Genomic DNA, 17,717 nt, shown 5'->3' on the forward strand with positions numbered 1-17,717 from the left:
TCACCCTAGGATGAGTTACCTGTCTCATGTAGATGGACCATGAGCAATGTAGGCCATTGCTTCATTATATGAGATAGAATATGTTCAGCTATTTATTTACAGAATCTATGAGTGCTTGCCTATCATTGAATATGTGCGACAAATCCATAGGGTGAATGCTATGAAGCTATTTCTGTCAAGGAAAAGCTATTCACCAAATAGAGAAATCACAGCTATCATGTTTAAAGGTATACATGTATCTATAAGAAAGGAATAGGGCCTCCAGTGCACATATCATGCCATTTCTTTGTGTAGGTTGCACTGGGGAATAATATTTTAAGAAATACAGGTAGTACTCATAGCAGATAGGAATAGCAGATCATTTGCTTCTTGCTGCTCACATTTGCTAAGACTGTTATGAAGATTTTCCCTGGGCACATGAATCAGTTTAATAATGATTGCTGCCAGTTGGTGGCTAGACATCAGACTGCCAGCCTACTCAACAGTGTTGCCATCTGCTATTTGGATTCACAGTGTGTTGCTGCTATGCACCACCTCATTAAGAACGGGACCCTTGTGAGCCATAGACAGTGGCTTATTCAAGCAAGTGAAGTAAACTCCTCCCCAAGCCAAATTTGTAGAGGCTGCATACATCTCATCTTATTTGGAAATTGCTCTACGCTGATCATGTAGTCTGATAGCTCATTGTCTCTGATCACTTAGGTTTAGTATTTCAAGCCAGCTCCTTATTTCGAATTAGTGTCAAAATACAAATATGATTATTTCAAAGACTTGTAAAAACTACTGCATTTTTTTTTTGGTAATGCATTCATATCTTAAAGTGGTATTAGTCAGTGGCTTGCCAAACACATATTTTAATAAGTTATTATAGTCCACTGGGCTTTTCTGGATAGTTCTTCTAGTCCTGAAGATTTTTCAGTTTTGTAGAATTCCTACTGCAGTTTTTATTTCTTGGAAATGGACTTTCAAAGGCTTTAATCATATTTCCTGTTTTCCTCTCCTGTTAAATATCTAAAAGCAGCTAGAATGCAAAATATTTGTATCTGTCAGATAGACATGAGTGCATTTTACCTGACAACCACGGATTATCTTAAAGTTTTAAACACTGTTACAGAGAAAAGAAAATTTATTTGCACAGGTTATACAATATTTAGATCCTCTCCATAGCACCTCCATAGATAGTAGATCCTGTAATACTTTAAGCATTAGAGTTACATATCAAAATTAAGCTAGTTTCAAATCTCAAAGGAATTCATAAGCTGAGATTTAAGTTTTGGGTACCCCTCCCTACTTTCCACACAGGTACTTAGTTCTCACACTTGAACTTACCAGCATCCAGAATGTATTTCTTAAGCCCTACACCTGTTAGGTACTCTATGAAAAAGGGCTTTAGGCCAGGCACGGTGGCTCACACCTGTAATCCCAGCACTTTGGGATGCCGAGGTGGGCGGATCACTTGAGGTCAGGAATTTGAGACTAGCCTCACTAACATGGTGAAACCCCATCTGTACTAAAAATACAAAAAGTTAGACGGGCGTGGTGGCAGGTACCTGTAATCCCAGCTACTTGGGAGGCTGAGGCAGGATACTTGCTTGAGCCTGGGAAGCAGAGGCTGCAGTGGGCCGAGATCGTGCCACTGCACTCCCTTCCAGGCAACAGAAGAAGATCCCGTCAAAAAAAAAAAAAAAGAAAAAAAAAATTAGGGGGTGAGCTTTAATGGGCAAAGAAAATTAGAAAGTGGGGTGTCTCAGACAGCATTCTCCAGGATGCAGATTCTGAGATATACTTTAATTGTAGGATATTTATTAAGAAGTGCCTTTTGCCAAACGTTTGTTAAAAGAGAGAGAGAGAGAAGTGGAATTGGGTGGAAGTTATAATGCAGGTCCAACGACAGCCTTGGCCAACCCCACAGGGAGCTCTGGAGTTAAAATGGCCCTCAGAGATGTCCTGAGATGGACAAGAGAACAACTTTGTATCTCCACACTGATCAATCCTTGGCTATGGGCCACTCCACAAAAAAGTGTGACCTTAGGTGAAGTGGTTCTCTACAGCTATGCCAATTCCTGAAGAGGGCTGTCAGCTGCAGGCTGCCTGCTAACATTACACCCAGCAAGTGGGGTGCAAGCTGTTCTTTGAAGGGGGATCTGGGTTGCACATCATACTACTGCCACATGGAACACATCAAATCATCTCTTTTGGAGAGCTGCGATAAACATTCACATACGAATGGCTTTGAGAATCTGGCACTGAAGGAACTTTCTAATTTAATTTTTCTCCTGACATCAGTTCATATCCTATGGAACTAGTTTTCCACAGAACGTAATTTGATAAATGTTTCCCTAATCTTACAGCGCCTTGCAGGCTGTTAAAAGAACTGCATATAGATGGTTTGCTCTGGGCTTGCCTGCCCTTCCACAGGGTCTATCAGTTCTGCCTGAAAACTTTGGCGTTGCTTTATTAGTTAAGGACCTGCTATACAATGGCATCTATGTATGTGATGAAATTAACCATCACACCTTCATAGGGGTCAGACGAATGAATATGTGATGGATATACTGTGATGAACATGTCATGAAATAGTGACAATTCACTCAGGCCGCCAAGAATGAGCCTGTGAGAGGTTACCAGTGTCACTAAGTGCAGTAGTGGCTTTACTCTTTAGACCAGGGCTGATGGTAAATGAGGTGGTCAGAGAGCTGGGATTGTTAATATGATTCAGGGGTGATGGGCTCTCAAGTGATAGAAGGCCCTGGAGGACCAGTGCTTAATTACCAAAAGTCAAGAGGCTACAATTACTATAACAACTGGTGAAATCGGAGGGGTAGTATAAGGGGGTTTGATTCGCAGGGTGTTTAGGAGATAATTAATTGAAAGTAACACCTCTACAGGCAAAATAGATGGGCACATAACAAGAATGCTGCTTAACGCCTATAACCAAATAAGGCACGAATGGAACCGCACTCCAATGACACATCCCTTTCTCAGTTCCCAGACCTGAAGCACTTTTCATGTAAGGAACCCACAGATGGAAGAACCCATAAGTGGCTGGGTTACTAGGTCACAGGTCACTAGGAGGAAGAACCCTGCTATACATGTATATACTTTGATGAAATGGCAAGTTCTTCCCCAAATAGATTTATGACTATATGCTGGCAAGCAAGAATATCCAGACACTTCCAGGTTTACTGGGCACACAGCCTGAGTTGACAATGACACCTAATACTCTTCCTGGCAGCTAGGCCTGAATAGAGCTGTGCAGCCCAAGGGGTGGACTGAGCCAGCGTGGAAATGCACCACTGAGATCTTTTGCTGTGGAACGTAATTGACTGGGGGGGGGGTCCCCACTACTCCTCTCTGTATCCATTGATACAGTCATGCCAAGGCTACATTTCCCGTGGGTTGTTTCCGTAAGAACAACAATGAATGAATGAGGAAGGTATACTAATAATGCAGGCCTATTCCTGTGAGGTAGGGGGCTCCTCCAATGGGCAACTTTGGTTTGAGTGTTCTTCATCTGACCGCAAACTTTATCAGAACTGTGCTACAGTCTGAGCTTTTTGCTGCTCAACCATCCTTTCTTCCCTCTCTCCTTCTGTATTAGTCAGGGTTCTCCAGAGAAACAGAATCAATAAGTCCTATGGATCTATCGGTCAATCTATAAGGATTTATAATCAACCTATACAGATTTATCAATAAATAAATCCTTATTTATTATAAGGAATTGGCTTATTTCTGCTTTATTCAGTCCATCAACTCAAATGTGAATTTCTTCCAGAAAATGCTTCATGAACACAACCAGAAATAATGTTCGATCAGATATGAGGCATCCTGTGGCCCAGTGAAGTTGACACCCATAAAATTAACCATCACACCTCCATGGAGGCCAGAAATCTTATGTATCCTGAGGACTCTTGTCTCTCTGACTTCCTCTCTATTTAAACCCTCAGCCATTTTTACTCCCCCAAATAAATGTCTTGTAAATTGAATCTTGTCTTTCCATGTGTTATTTTGGAGGACTGGAACTAATAAATTTGGACTTTGTTCTGGCAGGTAGTTTAGTTATTTAGAGTTCAGCTTTATACTATTGAGGCTTGTTTTTAAGCTTTTTGTGCGGGTGGGGAGCAAGTGTAGTACAGTTTTTAGTCAGGATACTTTAGCCCTACTCATGTAACACGTAACCTTTCTGGGATCTTTAGTGAATGCCTGGTTTTCAGTCAGGATTCTCCACTGTGGCTGGATGGAAATTAGATATTTCCCAATCTCACGCTAATTTTGAGACTTGTTAGGCTTAGTGTTCCACTAGGTACACAATGGAGCCTCTACATAGATTTCTGGATTTTTTTTGTCTATCTTCTTTCTTGTTGATACTTTGTCCTAAAAATTCAAACTATCTCAGTCTCAACTCCAATCTTCCTCTCCTCAACTCAGCAAGACTCTGGTCTCCTACGACGGGATCCAGAGTGCTCACCTTGGAAAGGCAGGGTGATCAGAGGTCTCACTCTGTTTGCCTTCCTCAGCCATCAAGTTGTCTAAACTTTTCCCCCGGCTTCTGGAAACACTGATAGCCAACCTTTCTGTAAAATTTCTAACATAAGTACTCAGAGCTTTAATACGCTGTATTTTCATTAAAATTCATTTCAAAATGTTTTCGCAATTTTGCTTTGATTTATTTTGTGACTCCTGGGTCATGAGATGTATGTTCCTTAAATTAATGCATTTAGGAAATTTTTTGTTACCTTTATGTACTTGATTTCTGGTTTAATTTATACTCTATATGATTTCAATCTTTTGAAATTTCTTAAGACTTGATTTGTGATACAGCCTAACATGCACCCCAGAACATGTGGTAAATGTTTTGGGGTACACCTTAAAAGAACATATATTCTGATGTTTTTTAATGTAATATTTTATGTCTTATTCATATTTACAGTACCAATATATAGCACATAGTAGAAACTTAACATATATTGAGTTAAATAATTCAAAGGTTTTATCCTATTGGTGGCAATTCAAGACCAAATAAGAGAGGATGATGATGATGTCACTATTTCTGTTAAGATAGGGCCTCATACAACATACAGGAATGTCCACTCAAGTCATGCAGTTTCTCCTCTATTCTAACCAATGTTAATGTTAATACTTTATACGATGAAAATTACCCCAGTATTTTTCTTCCTATGTTTCTATCAGTTTTCCCTTCATTGATTGTAAGATGCATATCACTAGAGCTATTTGACAGTAGGAAACAATTATCTTAAGAAAAGTTAGTGACATTGGTCTATAAAGCTCACGGAGACATATGAAATGGTTAATTTTATTTTTTCATTTTTCACCAAACAATTCACGATTGTTTCTGAGATTACAAAAGATTAGACAATAGCTAATATCTCTATGCAATGGTCAAATTTTTCAAGTAGAATCATTTTTTAATTTTCCGAGTTCCAATGTCACTTTCTCCTTGAACATGACTCAAGGTTAAAACTTATAAATATACACCTTCTAATGCATTTAACTTTCCTATATAACCCTCTGCCAACCTTATTCTGGACACTGAAGTTTTGATTATAAAGAAGGAATGAAACAGATTTCGATGAGTCTAATAGTATGTTATGTAGGCTTACAAGATGCTTCTTGTGTACGGTCCCGTATCTTTTCAACCTCTGAGTCCAGTCATGGCTCTGTTGAACAGTTATGGAAGATATTACACTTTTCTGTGCTGACACTGTCTCACTTCGAGCATGCACCAAGACTCTAGTTTCCTGTCTTAAGACCTCTCTGATGTAGCAATGTGCGATGCTGAGGTACCATGTGGGCTCTCAGCTCTTTGCAGCCCAGAGGGATGGGGTGGTGGGGGCGGTGAGTTAACGCCCCAAAGGAGCAGCCCTCAACAAACAGGAGGTGACCGCTGATGGAGAAATACTTCTCCATTCTCCCTAAGGTAGACAGTTCTGAGATAAAGTTTAAGAAGAATCCTAAGAAAGTTCTGCATTATGTAGCCATTAATAGGGGTGAACCACTTGATAACAGCAGTATCTGGTTTTGCTTGGACTTACTTTCCCTTTTCCCATGCTCACTCCCCTGCCTCTCATTCCTGCTCCTGGGTGTTAGACTCGTAAATAGAACGTGTCTACCTTTGTCTCAGGCTCTGCTTTCAAGAATAACCTAGATTAAAACAGTGGGTAAGTGCGTTGTTGGTACATTACATAATGCAGGGATGTAATTTTCCTTGACTCTGTGCATGCTACAAAGAAACACTTATTCAGATGGCAGCATAGTTGAGGATTTTCACCTTTTTCCTTTTTGAAAGCTCATGGTCCATCCTGAGCCTGACCACCTAAAGAAAAAAAAGTTGTCGTAATTAGGTTACAATTAAACAGGCAAATATCTTTGTGAGGATGACTCTAAGCATTTTTTTTTTTCTGTCTGAGGGAGTCATCAGCAATTTGGCTGGGTATTTTCGTCTAATATGGAAGAGCTCTCAGTCTACTTAATCATGCAAAGATTTGTTGCTTTGGAAACAAGCATATTAAATTTCTTATTTTCCTTGGTAAAAAAAACTGGATCTTGGCTGGGTGTGGTGGCTCACCCCTGTAATCTCAGCACTTTGGGAGGCTGTGGAGGGTGGATCACTTGAGTCCAGGAGTTCGAGACAAGCCTGAGCAACATGGTGAGACCCTGTCTCTATTAACAATATAAAAATTTTTTTTAAAAAGTAAAACAAAAAAGCTGGATCTTTTAGTGCTATAACTCTTTTTGTTAAGAAGATAAAAAACATAAATTACTGGAACACTATCAGGGCTTTCTTCATTCATGAAGGAATGAAGGAGTCCTCTGAAAGATACCGAGAGTTATTAGAAATAAATTGAGGTTATCCATATGCTAGCACTAAGTGAAAACGTTAACAATGATAATTTTTTACTCATTTGGTTCTGAAGACACTTCAGAGAACAAAATTGATTAAAATCTTTCTCTTATGGAACCTGTATTCCAGTGGAACAGAAAGTTAAGACAATAAACCAAGTAAATCATTACAATACATTGAATTTAAAATAAAGGCTACAGCCAGGCATGATGGGGCATGCCTGTAATCCTAGCTACTCAGGAGGCTGAGGCAGGAGAATTGCCTGAACCCAGGAGGGTGGAGGTTGCAGTGAGCTGAGATCGCATCACTGCACTCCAGTCTGGGTGACAGAGCAATGCTCCATCTAAAAAAAAAAAAGGCAGGGGGTATGCAGATGAAAATAAACAAGAGATGGTGTATGGCCTGAATTATGTACCCCCAAAATTCATATGTTGAAGGCCTAACCCCTAGTACCTCATAAGGTAACTATACTCGTAGATAAGGTTTTTAAGGAGGCAATTCAGTTAAAATGAGGCCCTTTGGATGGGTCCTAATCTAATCTAAATGCTGTCTTTATAAAAGAAAATTTGCACATGCAGAGACACCAGGGCACTCACTCACAGAGAACAAACCATGAGAGGACACAGAGAGAAGGTGGCCAATGGCCAGTCAAGGAGAGAGGCCACAGGAGAAATCAAACCTGCTGCCATCTTGTTCTTGGACTTCTAGTCTCCAGAGCTAAGAAAATAATTTTCTGAGGGTTAAGCCACTGGGTCTGCGGTGCTTTACCATGGCAGCCCCGCAAACTAACCCAGATGCTGAGAGAATGTATAAGTTTTTTGTTTTGGTTTGTTTCATTGGTAGGTCTCACTGAGAAAAATGACATTAGAACAAAGACCTGTGGAAGAGTCAGTTACATAAATATTTGGGGGCAGGAGCCTTCTGGAAGAGGGAAAAACAATCCCCAAAGCCCTGATCTGGAAGGAGGCCAGGGATGTTTGCTACATAGAACATTAGAAGATGAGGTTAGAAAGGTATGGGACAGGGAGGCAGATCACAGGAGAGAAGGGTTCTCAGTGGATGCAGGTCTGTAGTGTGCACCAACAGGATATTTTGAAAAACTGTGAGGAATTTTGGCATTACTATGATTGCGGTGGTGGTAATGTTAGTGGGCAGGCAACATTTATGTTAAAAGAATAGCCATGCTTAGGACCCGTCCACCTGGCAAAGTATTTTTTCCACATTCGATGTGACTTTAAAATGCCCTGCTGCTCATTCATGGAGATGTAACACTTTATAACCTTTTATGCTAACCTCTAAACTCCATTAATGGCAATATAGGTTACGGGGATCAACTCTTCATTAAACAAGTAAACATTCTGGATAAATATATGTGATCAAATTTGGGGAACCTTTGCTAATACTTTTTCAAGTATTTTTCTGCCTGATAGTTTCCTTCCTTGACTTCTGAAAGTCCAATTTCATGTAAGTTAGATGTCTTTATATTATTTCATGAGCCACCATGTTCTGTTTATTATAAACTTTTTTTTTTCTCAGTGCACTTTAAATTTGGATGATTTCTATTGACTTTTTTTTTTTTTTTTTTTTTTTTTTTTTGAGATGGAGTCTCGCTCTGTCGCCCGGGCTGGAGTGCAATGGCGCAATCTCAGCTCACTGCAGCCTCCATCTCCCCAGTTCAAGCGATTTTCCTGCCTCAGCCTCCCAAGTAGATGGGATTACAGGTGTGCACCACCACACTCAACTAATTTTTGTATTTTTAGTAGAGACGGGGTTTCACCATGTTGACTAGGCTGGTCTCAAACTTCTGACCTCTGACCTCAAATGATTTGTCTGCCTCGGCTTCCTAAAGTGCTGGGATTACAGGCATGAGCCTCTGTGCCTGGCTCTCTATTGACCTATCTTTAAGTTTCCTGATTCTCCTTACTGTGTGTCCAATCTACTGATAATCCCATCAAATAATTTCAGTTACTATATTTTTCAGTTCTAGGGGTTCCATTTTTTTCTTCTTCTATTAGTTGTATTTATCTTGAAATTCCCTGTCTTCATTTATCATATCTACCCTTAGTAAGAATCTTTAATAATTTAAAATAACCATAAATATATTTTATATTCCCTTTCTACTGATTCCAACATCTGGAGGTCTATTTCTATTGATTTATGACAAAGGTGATGTTGCAGAGCAGTGGGGAAAGGACTTTCTTTTCCAAGAAAAACTTAGGTCAGTTGGATAGCTACATGAAAAAAAAAAAATAGTCCTCACTTGCCATCTGGAACTTAAAGTTCCAGATGGTAACATAAGAGAATGCCCTTGTCACCTTGGGGTAGGCAATGATTTCCTACAGGTTAGCAAAAGCACTAACCATGAACAAAAAGTGATAAATTAGACCTCAATAAAAATTAAAGATTTACCTTTATCAAAATCTAAAAATGAGAGAGTTAAAATGCAAGCCTTTAATTAGGAAAAGGTGTTTGTTTGCAGCACTTATCTAGAATATACACATCAAGTAGAAGAAGATTAGCCAATAGAAAAATGGGTGAATGCCTGAAAGCCACTTTACTAAAGAGCATATCCGAGTGGCCAATAATTACATGAAAGATGCTCTTTATCTTTAGTCATCCGAGAAATATAAATTAATACTATATAAACCCCAAATGTTGGAGAGGACGTGGAACAATGAGAACTCTCATCATATAATGCTGGCAGGTCTGTAAATTTAAAAAACTGCTTGGCACTGTAATTATAGCTGGTTATGAGCAAACCTTTGATGTGTATCCCAACAGAAATGTGTATCTATGTGAACCGATTCACAGAATAATGTTCACAGAAGTATTATCTGTAATAGCTCCAAACCTGGAAAGAACTTGAATGTCCAGTATCAGCATAAGGGACCAGTCACAAAGACCGCATATCATACGGTGCAATTTTTTGAGATGCCCAGAATAGGCAAATCTATAGAGCAGAAAAATTAGTGGTTGCTTGGGGACTAGAAAGGATAGGGAATTGGGGTTGTGGGAGTAATTGCTAAAGGGTATGAAGTTTCCAAGTGATGGAAATTTTCTAAAATTGACTGTGGTGATGGTTGCATATATCTGTGAATACGCTGAAAGCATTGAATTGTACACATTGAATTGCACACTTTAAGTGGATGAACTGTACATCTCAATACATCTGTAATTAAGAAAAAATAACAGCAAAAAGAATAAATTGTGTATACTCATATAACTAATTTCATACAGCCTAGAATAAAATTTTAAAAAAGACTTGTTACATGCAATGACATGGATGAATTCAAATATAATATAAAGTGAAATAAACCAAATACTATAAAATATTTTACCAAGTAATTCATTTCATGTGAAATGTCAGAATAGACAAAACTAACAGGGGGATGAAGAATGCTACTATTAGTTAATTTCTTGAGCTGGGTTGTGGTTGCCCAGACACGTTTGTGTTAATCTTTGAAAGTTTACTGAAATGTATTTGTCATTTGTACGCTTTCTTGTATGCTGTACTACAACACAAGTTTTATTAAAAGTATTTCTAAAAATCCAATTGTTCAGTAAGTTGTCCTATAATATGCATTAAAAAAGAATTTTAAAATACACGAGCATTTCAAAAGTTATTTTTTGTGGGTTAGGGTTACGGAGAATTTATTTTCTCCTATATACGTCTCAGAATTTTCCAAATGACCATGGTAGACATATACTACATTTATCACCAGAAAAAATACTATTAAAATACAATTGTCTGAGATAATCTTGTATTACTTTTACACTAAACTCATTTAGTTCAAATGTGGGGACTTCAGCTTTTGCTCCCAGATGAAAAGAGCTTGTCATTTTGGAGCAAAGGAGGGCGTGGCAGTTGGTCAGAGTGTTTCCTGGTGGCCTAGGAGGCTGCCAGGAACTCACCACGGGCCACCGGCCTAGGGGGAGGAGCTGAGGTGCAGGTGCAGGGAGGGATTCAAGAGACTGAACTAAACCTGGGTGGGTCCCAGTCCTCATAAAACCTGGATCCTAACTGCAAAACTATGGTCGGGCCTAGGAAGCGGTGGAGGACTCACTGGCGCTCTAGCCTCTGTGCTGGGTGCATTAGTGATTAGGCTTTAATCATCACAGTCCTCATGATTCTATTTTTGTAAGGCCAGCAGCTCAGAGTGGTTTTTACATTGTCAAAACAAAGACGAATACGCTACAGAGACAGTTCCAGGCCCAAATTCTAGAGTATTTGCTTTCTGGCTCTTTACAGAAAAAGTGGGTAAACTTCTTGATTACAGACTCTAGGCAGAAGAATTCTAAGGTATTTAAAATGTTTACCTGGGAATGCGCTTGCTGGCGAGGCGGAGCCGGCGCCGGCGTGAAGCAAGTGTGCCCGGGGGCACTGGTACCACGCGATGCTGGATTGCCTAGGCTGGTCAGACGGAGCAAATCGGAATCCACCGAAGAAAATTCACCTCTGAAGGATCCAGTCTGGAAAGGGATGGCCGGGCTCTTCCTGGACACAGGTGCCCAAAAGGATGAGGATGCTCTCTGCAGCCCTTGGCGGATCGCAAAGGAGCAGGGCTCCGGTCTTCTATCTGGGAAAGCATCTTTGTCACTCGTCGAGAAGCCAACGGAGCCCCTGCGGAGTTCTCTTTCCCTTTCTCTGCGGCGGGCGGAAGAAGCGCATTGAGCGGTTCGCCGGCTGTCTGCAACTTTGCTAGCTGAGCCGCGTGGGTGCGGCCGGCCGACCGGCGCGTGCGCAGTGAGCTCTCAGCGCCTCCCACCGCGCAGGCTCGGGGTTGGCCTCCGCGCCCCGGGCTAGTGCGCCCTTCTCGGGTCCCCTAGGTCGCGGGGCAGCCGGGGCGGAAGGGCTTGTTCATTATTTTGAGAGTTTGTTGTGAACGTTATAACCCTTCGTCCTTAAGTATTGCCGATACTTGACCTACGCAAGAGACAATGTCATGTGATTCAGCCTAATATCTCAGTATGTATCCCCTCAGAAAAAGGGATTGTTCTACATTCTCAACCCCGCGCTATTGACATTTTGGGCAGGATGAGTTTTTGCTGTCTGTGCCCGTGAGGTGGGGGTGACGGGGTGGGGTGGGGGTGTCCTGAGCTAAACAACCACTATTTAGCAGCATCCCTGGCCTCTACCCATTAGGTGCCAGTGGCAAATCCCTCCCCCAATTGTGATAACCAACGATGCCTCCAGACACTGCCAAACCCAAAAGGTGTGGTTGGGGGGTGGAGGGGGGAGGGGTGGTGGTGAGGGTTGGGGGAAAAAGAGAAGTGCAAAATTGCCTCAATTGAGGACCACAGGATCACAATGCGCATCATCATACTTAGGAAATGTAACATTGTTAGATTACAATAATCGGATATATTTCATATTTGAATTTCCTCAGTTGTCCCAAAATGTCCTTCTTTACCCTATAGTTTGTAAAATGTAAATCCGAGATTTAACAAGAATCACATAGTGCATCAGTAAGAATCATATATTGCAGTTGTCAAGTCTCTTTCGCGTCCTTCAATATAGAACAGTTCCCTAGCCTTTTTTTGTTTGTTTCTCCTGGTATTGACATTTCTGAAAAGTCTAGCCCAGTGGTCTTCCAGAATATCCTTCAATTTGGGGATGTCAGATTGGTTCCTCATTATACGATTCACGAGTAATATGTATGTACACACGAACATATATGCAGGAATTCTACCTATGTGAATTTTATCTATTTTCAAATGACTTTTTAGCTGTCATAACATTTAATTTAAAAAGCACCCCCTGAGCAGCGATTTGAAATATTTTTATCACATACATACATTTCCACATTGTAATTGGATCTAAGATATATTTTCTTTTTTTTCCCACATTGATCTTATTGTCTACTTATAGGCTAATATTATACTGTTTTTATTAGAGACTGTATTTCAGTATCTGGTAGGGCTAGACTGCGTTATTGCTGTTTTCTGAAGTTTTTTTTATATGCTTGGTTATTTTTTCATGTAAACTATAGAATATAGCTCTGTAAAAATACTTTCTAAAAAAAATCTTCTGCATATCTTTTCCGTTTATGATGTTGCATTTTCCTTTTGACATTTTTTTTCCTTTTGAAAAGCAAGGTTTATTTTTTCTTTTGCTCAAGTTTCAGCTTTGTATCTTTCAAGAAAGCATCATAAAGGTTTTTCACTTGTTTAATGTATTCTTAGAGTATTTCTCTTTTTTTGTTGGAATTATCTCTTCTACTTTTCCTTATAACGGCTAGATTCTTACATAAATTAAGGTACTGATTTCTGTGTCTAATTTTGTATCTTGCAACCATATTGAATCTCCTGTTGCTTCCAGGAGTTTCATGTTGATTGTATCTGCATCTCTGTTTACACTTTTATATAATTGCAGTGATTATCCATTTTGAATTTCAAATTGCCCATCTTTGGTCATTTTTGGCTCCTTTATTTGACACAAGCTCAAATGTCTTGATTGCTTTCTGAGACTGTAAGAGTTCCAGTGTCATATTGTACATTTACTGCCTCAGACGTAGAATCAGTCATTTCTCAAAGGTGTCCTGATTGCTTCTAGTGAAAAAGGTATTTGGATGCTACAATCTGCACTTAAAGATGTTCATGGTTAAATGGCTTATCACTTCCCAGACTCTTCAACACAAGATCTAGGAGAGATGTAGTTTTTCAAAGAAAGATGAAAATAAATAATAAATTTGTGTTGATATTCCAATTCTAATAGAATATTATAGGGTTTTTACTTTCTTGATTTTATATTGCGTCTCTTTTCCCCGATGCTGAAAATCATGGCTCCTAAATGATGTTAACAGAATAATTTGCTTTTCTCCATAATATATATAATAGTTTCCAAAATCTACCAGTATTACAACTGTTAGTAAAAATGTTAGATGTAGTTAAATACAGTTAGGCTTATTTATCTCATGTTTTAAAATCTAGGTTGCTTTCTGGGTGCAGTGACTCACACCTGTAATCCCAGCGCTTTGGGAGGCTGAGGCAGGTGGATCACTCAAGGTCAGGAGTTCAAGAGCAGACTGTCCAGTTGCGCCACTGTGCTGCATCCTGGGTGACAGAGGGAGATGCCAACAAAACAAAACAAAACAAACAAAAAAACACTAGGTTGCTCAATTAAAAAGAAAATTAAATCCAAAATCCAAAATGGAAAAGAACCTTAACTATATCTAACGTTTTCTTTTTGAGTGAAATATCTAATTCGTACATTTCATTATTTATTTAAATTATCAGTTTTGTTCTGAACACTCTTTAGCTGCATCTTGTCAATTCTAATGTCATATTTTCATTTTTTTCTAGAAATTCTCATTATTAATTGATATTTCCCTTGTGGCAAGCTATGTTTAATAGAAAAATTTTAAATTTCAAGATGGGGCTTTCTTATGTTTTGATTATAACTTTCTAGTTTTATTATATTATGGTGAATATTTATATTATATTTATGTGATTTATTGAGGCATACATGTCTGTATTGTAAATTAGAGCCAATTTTCATAAGTGTTTTTGTATTTTTTTGTCTAAGGTGAATGTACTGTAGTCTGCTATTATTAGTGTATTTCGATTTCTCTTTGAATCTCTTATAATTCCTATGTGTGAAAGTAGCTGCTGTGTTATTCACTGCATACCTTTTCATAAATCTTTTATTTTCACTGTGAATTGTAGCCTTTAGGATTATAAGATGTTCTTTGTCTCAATAATGGTTTTTGGTCTGAATTTTATTTTATTGAATTTCAAAATCTCAATTCTTTCTTTGTTTAATTTGCATTTTCTTAGTAGACCTTTACCCATCCTTCCTTTCATTGTTAGCATTTCTGAATTGTTTTGTTTTAGGTGGGTCTTTGTCTTTTATATACAGCATAGAGTTGGGTTTTCCTTTGAAATCAACCTATTTTTCTTTTTGTTTTAACACTGAAGTTGAGCCCTCTGTTGGCTGATATGTTTGGTCTCAGTTGTCTCCTGTATTATATTTACCTGTGTAATATGCAGCGTATTTGATGGTGATAAGTGCTATTGAGGAAAATAGAGGAGAAAGGGTGCATAAAAAATGCTGGGGAGAATATTCCATTTTAAATAGGTGGTCAGGGAAGGCCTCAGGGAGGAAGTGGTTTTTGCACAAACACTTGAAATAGGCAAAGGAATGAATCATTTGGATAAATGAGGTAAGATTGTTCCTGACAGAGGACAGCTAGGGCCAAGGCCCTGAGGCATAGAGTACCTAGTATGCTCTAAGGAACAGCAAGGGAGCTGGTGTGAGTGATCAAAGCTGGTAAGCAGGAAAATAGTAGGAGATAAGGCCAGAGGATCAGATAGGGCCCTGTCAGTAGGGAGCAAAGAATCCCTCCTTCAAGAGGAATTTTGGTACCAGATGTTGAAATAATACATCTGCTATACCACAGTAATAAATTCATAACTCTATGAGAACACATAAATAACCCTGGGAATTCCAGTCTAGGTAGGAGAGGAAACTAGGCTTGCAGGTATGATATTTTGGGTATAACTCAAATTATGCATAAAAGAAGTTTCATATTTGTTAACTTTGAGGGTTGGATTACTAAGAACCTTTCCCAACCTGTACTATTTTTTTTTTTTTTTTTTTTTTTTTTGTGAGACGGAGTCTCGCTCTGTCCACCAGGCTGGAGTGGTGCAGTGGCGGCGCTATCTCGGCTCACTGCAAGCTCCGCCTCCCGGGTTCCCGCCATTCTCCTGCCTCAGCCTCCCGAGTAGCTTGGACTACAGGCGCCCGCCACGGCGCCCGGCTTTTTTTTTTTTTTTGTATTTTTGGTAGAGACGGGGTTTCACCGTGGTCTCAATCTCCTGACCTTGTGATCCGCCCGCCTCGGCCTCCCAAAGTGCTGGGATTACAGGCGTGAGCCACCGCGCCCGGCCTACCAGTACTATTTCAACAATCCTTGAATATTCTTCAAGTCTCTCATATTTCAGTTTGTACTTCATATTCCACCTCCAAACATATCAGATATAGATAACAACTATAGCTTTTGGCTATTTATCTGAAGCTGTGCGTTTACAGAGGAAGAATCTTATTGCAACATTCACATTAATGAAAGGTATTTTGACTAATATTCAAAAAGCATGAAAAACTAAAATTCTATACTCAGAAGCTTGATAAAGGACAGAAAATGAGAGATTTTTTTGAATTTTTTTTAAAAAGTCAAGTATTTTAAAAGAGTTTTTTGTATTTTTTGTGTTGTTTTTATAAGAAATCTGTTTTGACAGAAAACTATATGGCAGATGTGTGCGTGTGTTTGTGTGTTTTGGGAATAGGAATGAATTCAGTCTGTAATCTGGAAAAACTGTGTCTAGGATGGGAACAGAGAAGGGACAAACTTTATATGTATATACAGGATTACTTTTTCCTTTTCATGATGTGTTTTATTTGGAAGCATTTACATCTTCTCTTTTTCTTTTCCTCCCTTTTTTTCCTTCACCTTTCTTTTTCTTAAGCTAAGCTGTTACAGTGAAATACTGTGACTAAGCCACAACTCATATAGAAAACTGAACGGTGCATTGTAAAATAGGACACAAAACAAAAGACTTCATCTGAGAGCTGAGATCATCACGAGTACACAGACCCACTGCAGTAATTCAACAGTGTTTCTCAGAGCCCGGGACAATTTCTTCAATTCTTGGTATCCTACTGCCCCCTGCTGCTCATGTGGAAGCACTGACTACAGAAATTAAAGTTTTCATAACATTGCACAGGTTTTAGTGCAATGTTAGTGTGCTATCAAAGAAAGTTAAGTAGTTCAAAGATTTAAACAGAGTAATTTAAGGAATTGCTTTCTAAAAGGCTGAATATCAAACATATTACAAAGCTGCTTTCTCTACTCTCTAATATGTTGAAGAGAAATCTAATCCAGTTATTTGGCTTGTGAATCTGGTTTCGTTTTTAAGTTTCTGAGGGAAGCAGAGCAGAAGAAGGCAATTGAGGTAGCTTAGAGATAAATTGGTAAAGAGAAAGCAGGGACTAGATGGAGAAAATGAAAGGAAAAATGTGCAAGAAGGAAGGGGTAATGAATAATTTACATCCTCGAGGGTAAAAGCAGCTCAGTCCTGAACAGATCATTTACATTCCTCGGGGGGGGGGGGGGGGGGCAGAAACGGGCTCCACGGAAAAGCCCGGATGGACCATTTGTGAGCCTCACTTCTCCCTTCTGCTCCTGGATTTGATCATGGAAACCTCTCATAGCCGTTAGGATGTGAGTTGGGGCCTCTGAAGTAGGGCAGAGGCACATCATCTTTGGAGCTGATTTCCTGGCCTTCTCTGCAATTTGTGAAGAGCTCAGAGGCTGTCTCCTGGATGCAAGTCAGCCCACGTGCAAATGCGTATGTGTGAGCATGTGAGTTGGATGTTATATGTTCCAAGTTTTAGACTCTGAGGGCTGCTAGTTCCTGCATGGCAGACCTTCCCCTTGGGATTAAGTAATAAGGCGCCAGTGTCCCCTGTCACTTAGTAAAAGTAGTTAGAAGCTTGGGGCCTTGCTTCAGCATTTGTTTTTTTGCTGGGACTCTTTCTCCATTAGGAACACGATTGGAGAAGAAACATTCAATATTTAGAAAGTTAAATGTATCCATGTTACGATAAACGTAGAAATCCAGTCCAAACTGCTCTTGAAAGATGTAGTTTTTGCTATAAATACTATAGGAGTGTCACTTCTAAAAATTCTTACTTCAAAGGCACAATGAAGGATTTTAAGAAGTAAAACTTTGAGACAATATTTACATGGTTTATTTCAGGTAACAATTAATAACCTGATTCCTTAATGCTTGGGGCTGTTATGTTCATAGCATTGCTTTTAGTGCTGTCATTTTCTATTTCTCTTGTATGACATAT

General features: G+C 39.3%; 1 protein-coding gene across 1 annotated transcript; it reads right to left on the bottom strand.

Moving 5' to 3' along the window:
- Positions 1-1,786: 1,786 nt before the first annotated feature.
- Positions 1,787-17,070, bottom strand: LOC113225272. Its single transcript, XM_026456883.1, has 3 exons — positions 16,954-17,070; positions 11,180-11,611; positions 1,787-6,334 (listed from the first exon to the last, which is right to left on the bottom strand). Exons 1-3 carry the CDS (start codon positions 17,068-17,070, stop codon positions 6,260-6,262), a joined length of 624 nt encoding a protein of 207 aa, XP_026312668.1. The 3' UTR covers positions 1,787-6,259.
- Positions 17,071-17,717: the final 647 nt, after the last annotated feature.

The sequence above is a fragment of the Piliocolobus tephrosceles genome, unplaced genomic scaffold (assembly GCF_002776525.5).
Source record: "Piliocolobus tephrosceles isolate RC106 unplaced genomic scaffold, ASM277652v3 unscaffolded_20, whole genome shotgun sequence".
Taxonomy (NCBI): Eukaryota; Metazoa; Chordata; class Mammalia; order Primates; family Cercopithecidae; genus Piliocolobus; species Piliocolobus tephrosceles.

Excerpts from the sequence above, each read along its gene's own strand:
- LOC113225272 (XM_026456883.1), bottom strand. The coding sequence starts at position 17,070 with ATGAGAGGTTTCCATGATCAAATCCAGGAGCAGAAGGGAGAAGTGAGG. Across the intron at positions 11,612-16,953 it reads CCCCCCCCCCCCCGAGGAAT|CTCACTGCGCACGCGCCGGT; the intron begins GTAAATGATCTG and ends AGGCGCTGAGAG. Across the intron at positions 6,335-11,179 it reads GCCAGCAAGCGCATTCCCAG|GTGGTCAGGCTCAGGATGGA; the intron begins GTAAACATTTTA and ends TTTTTTCTTTAG.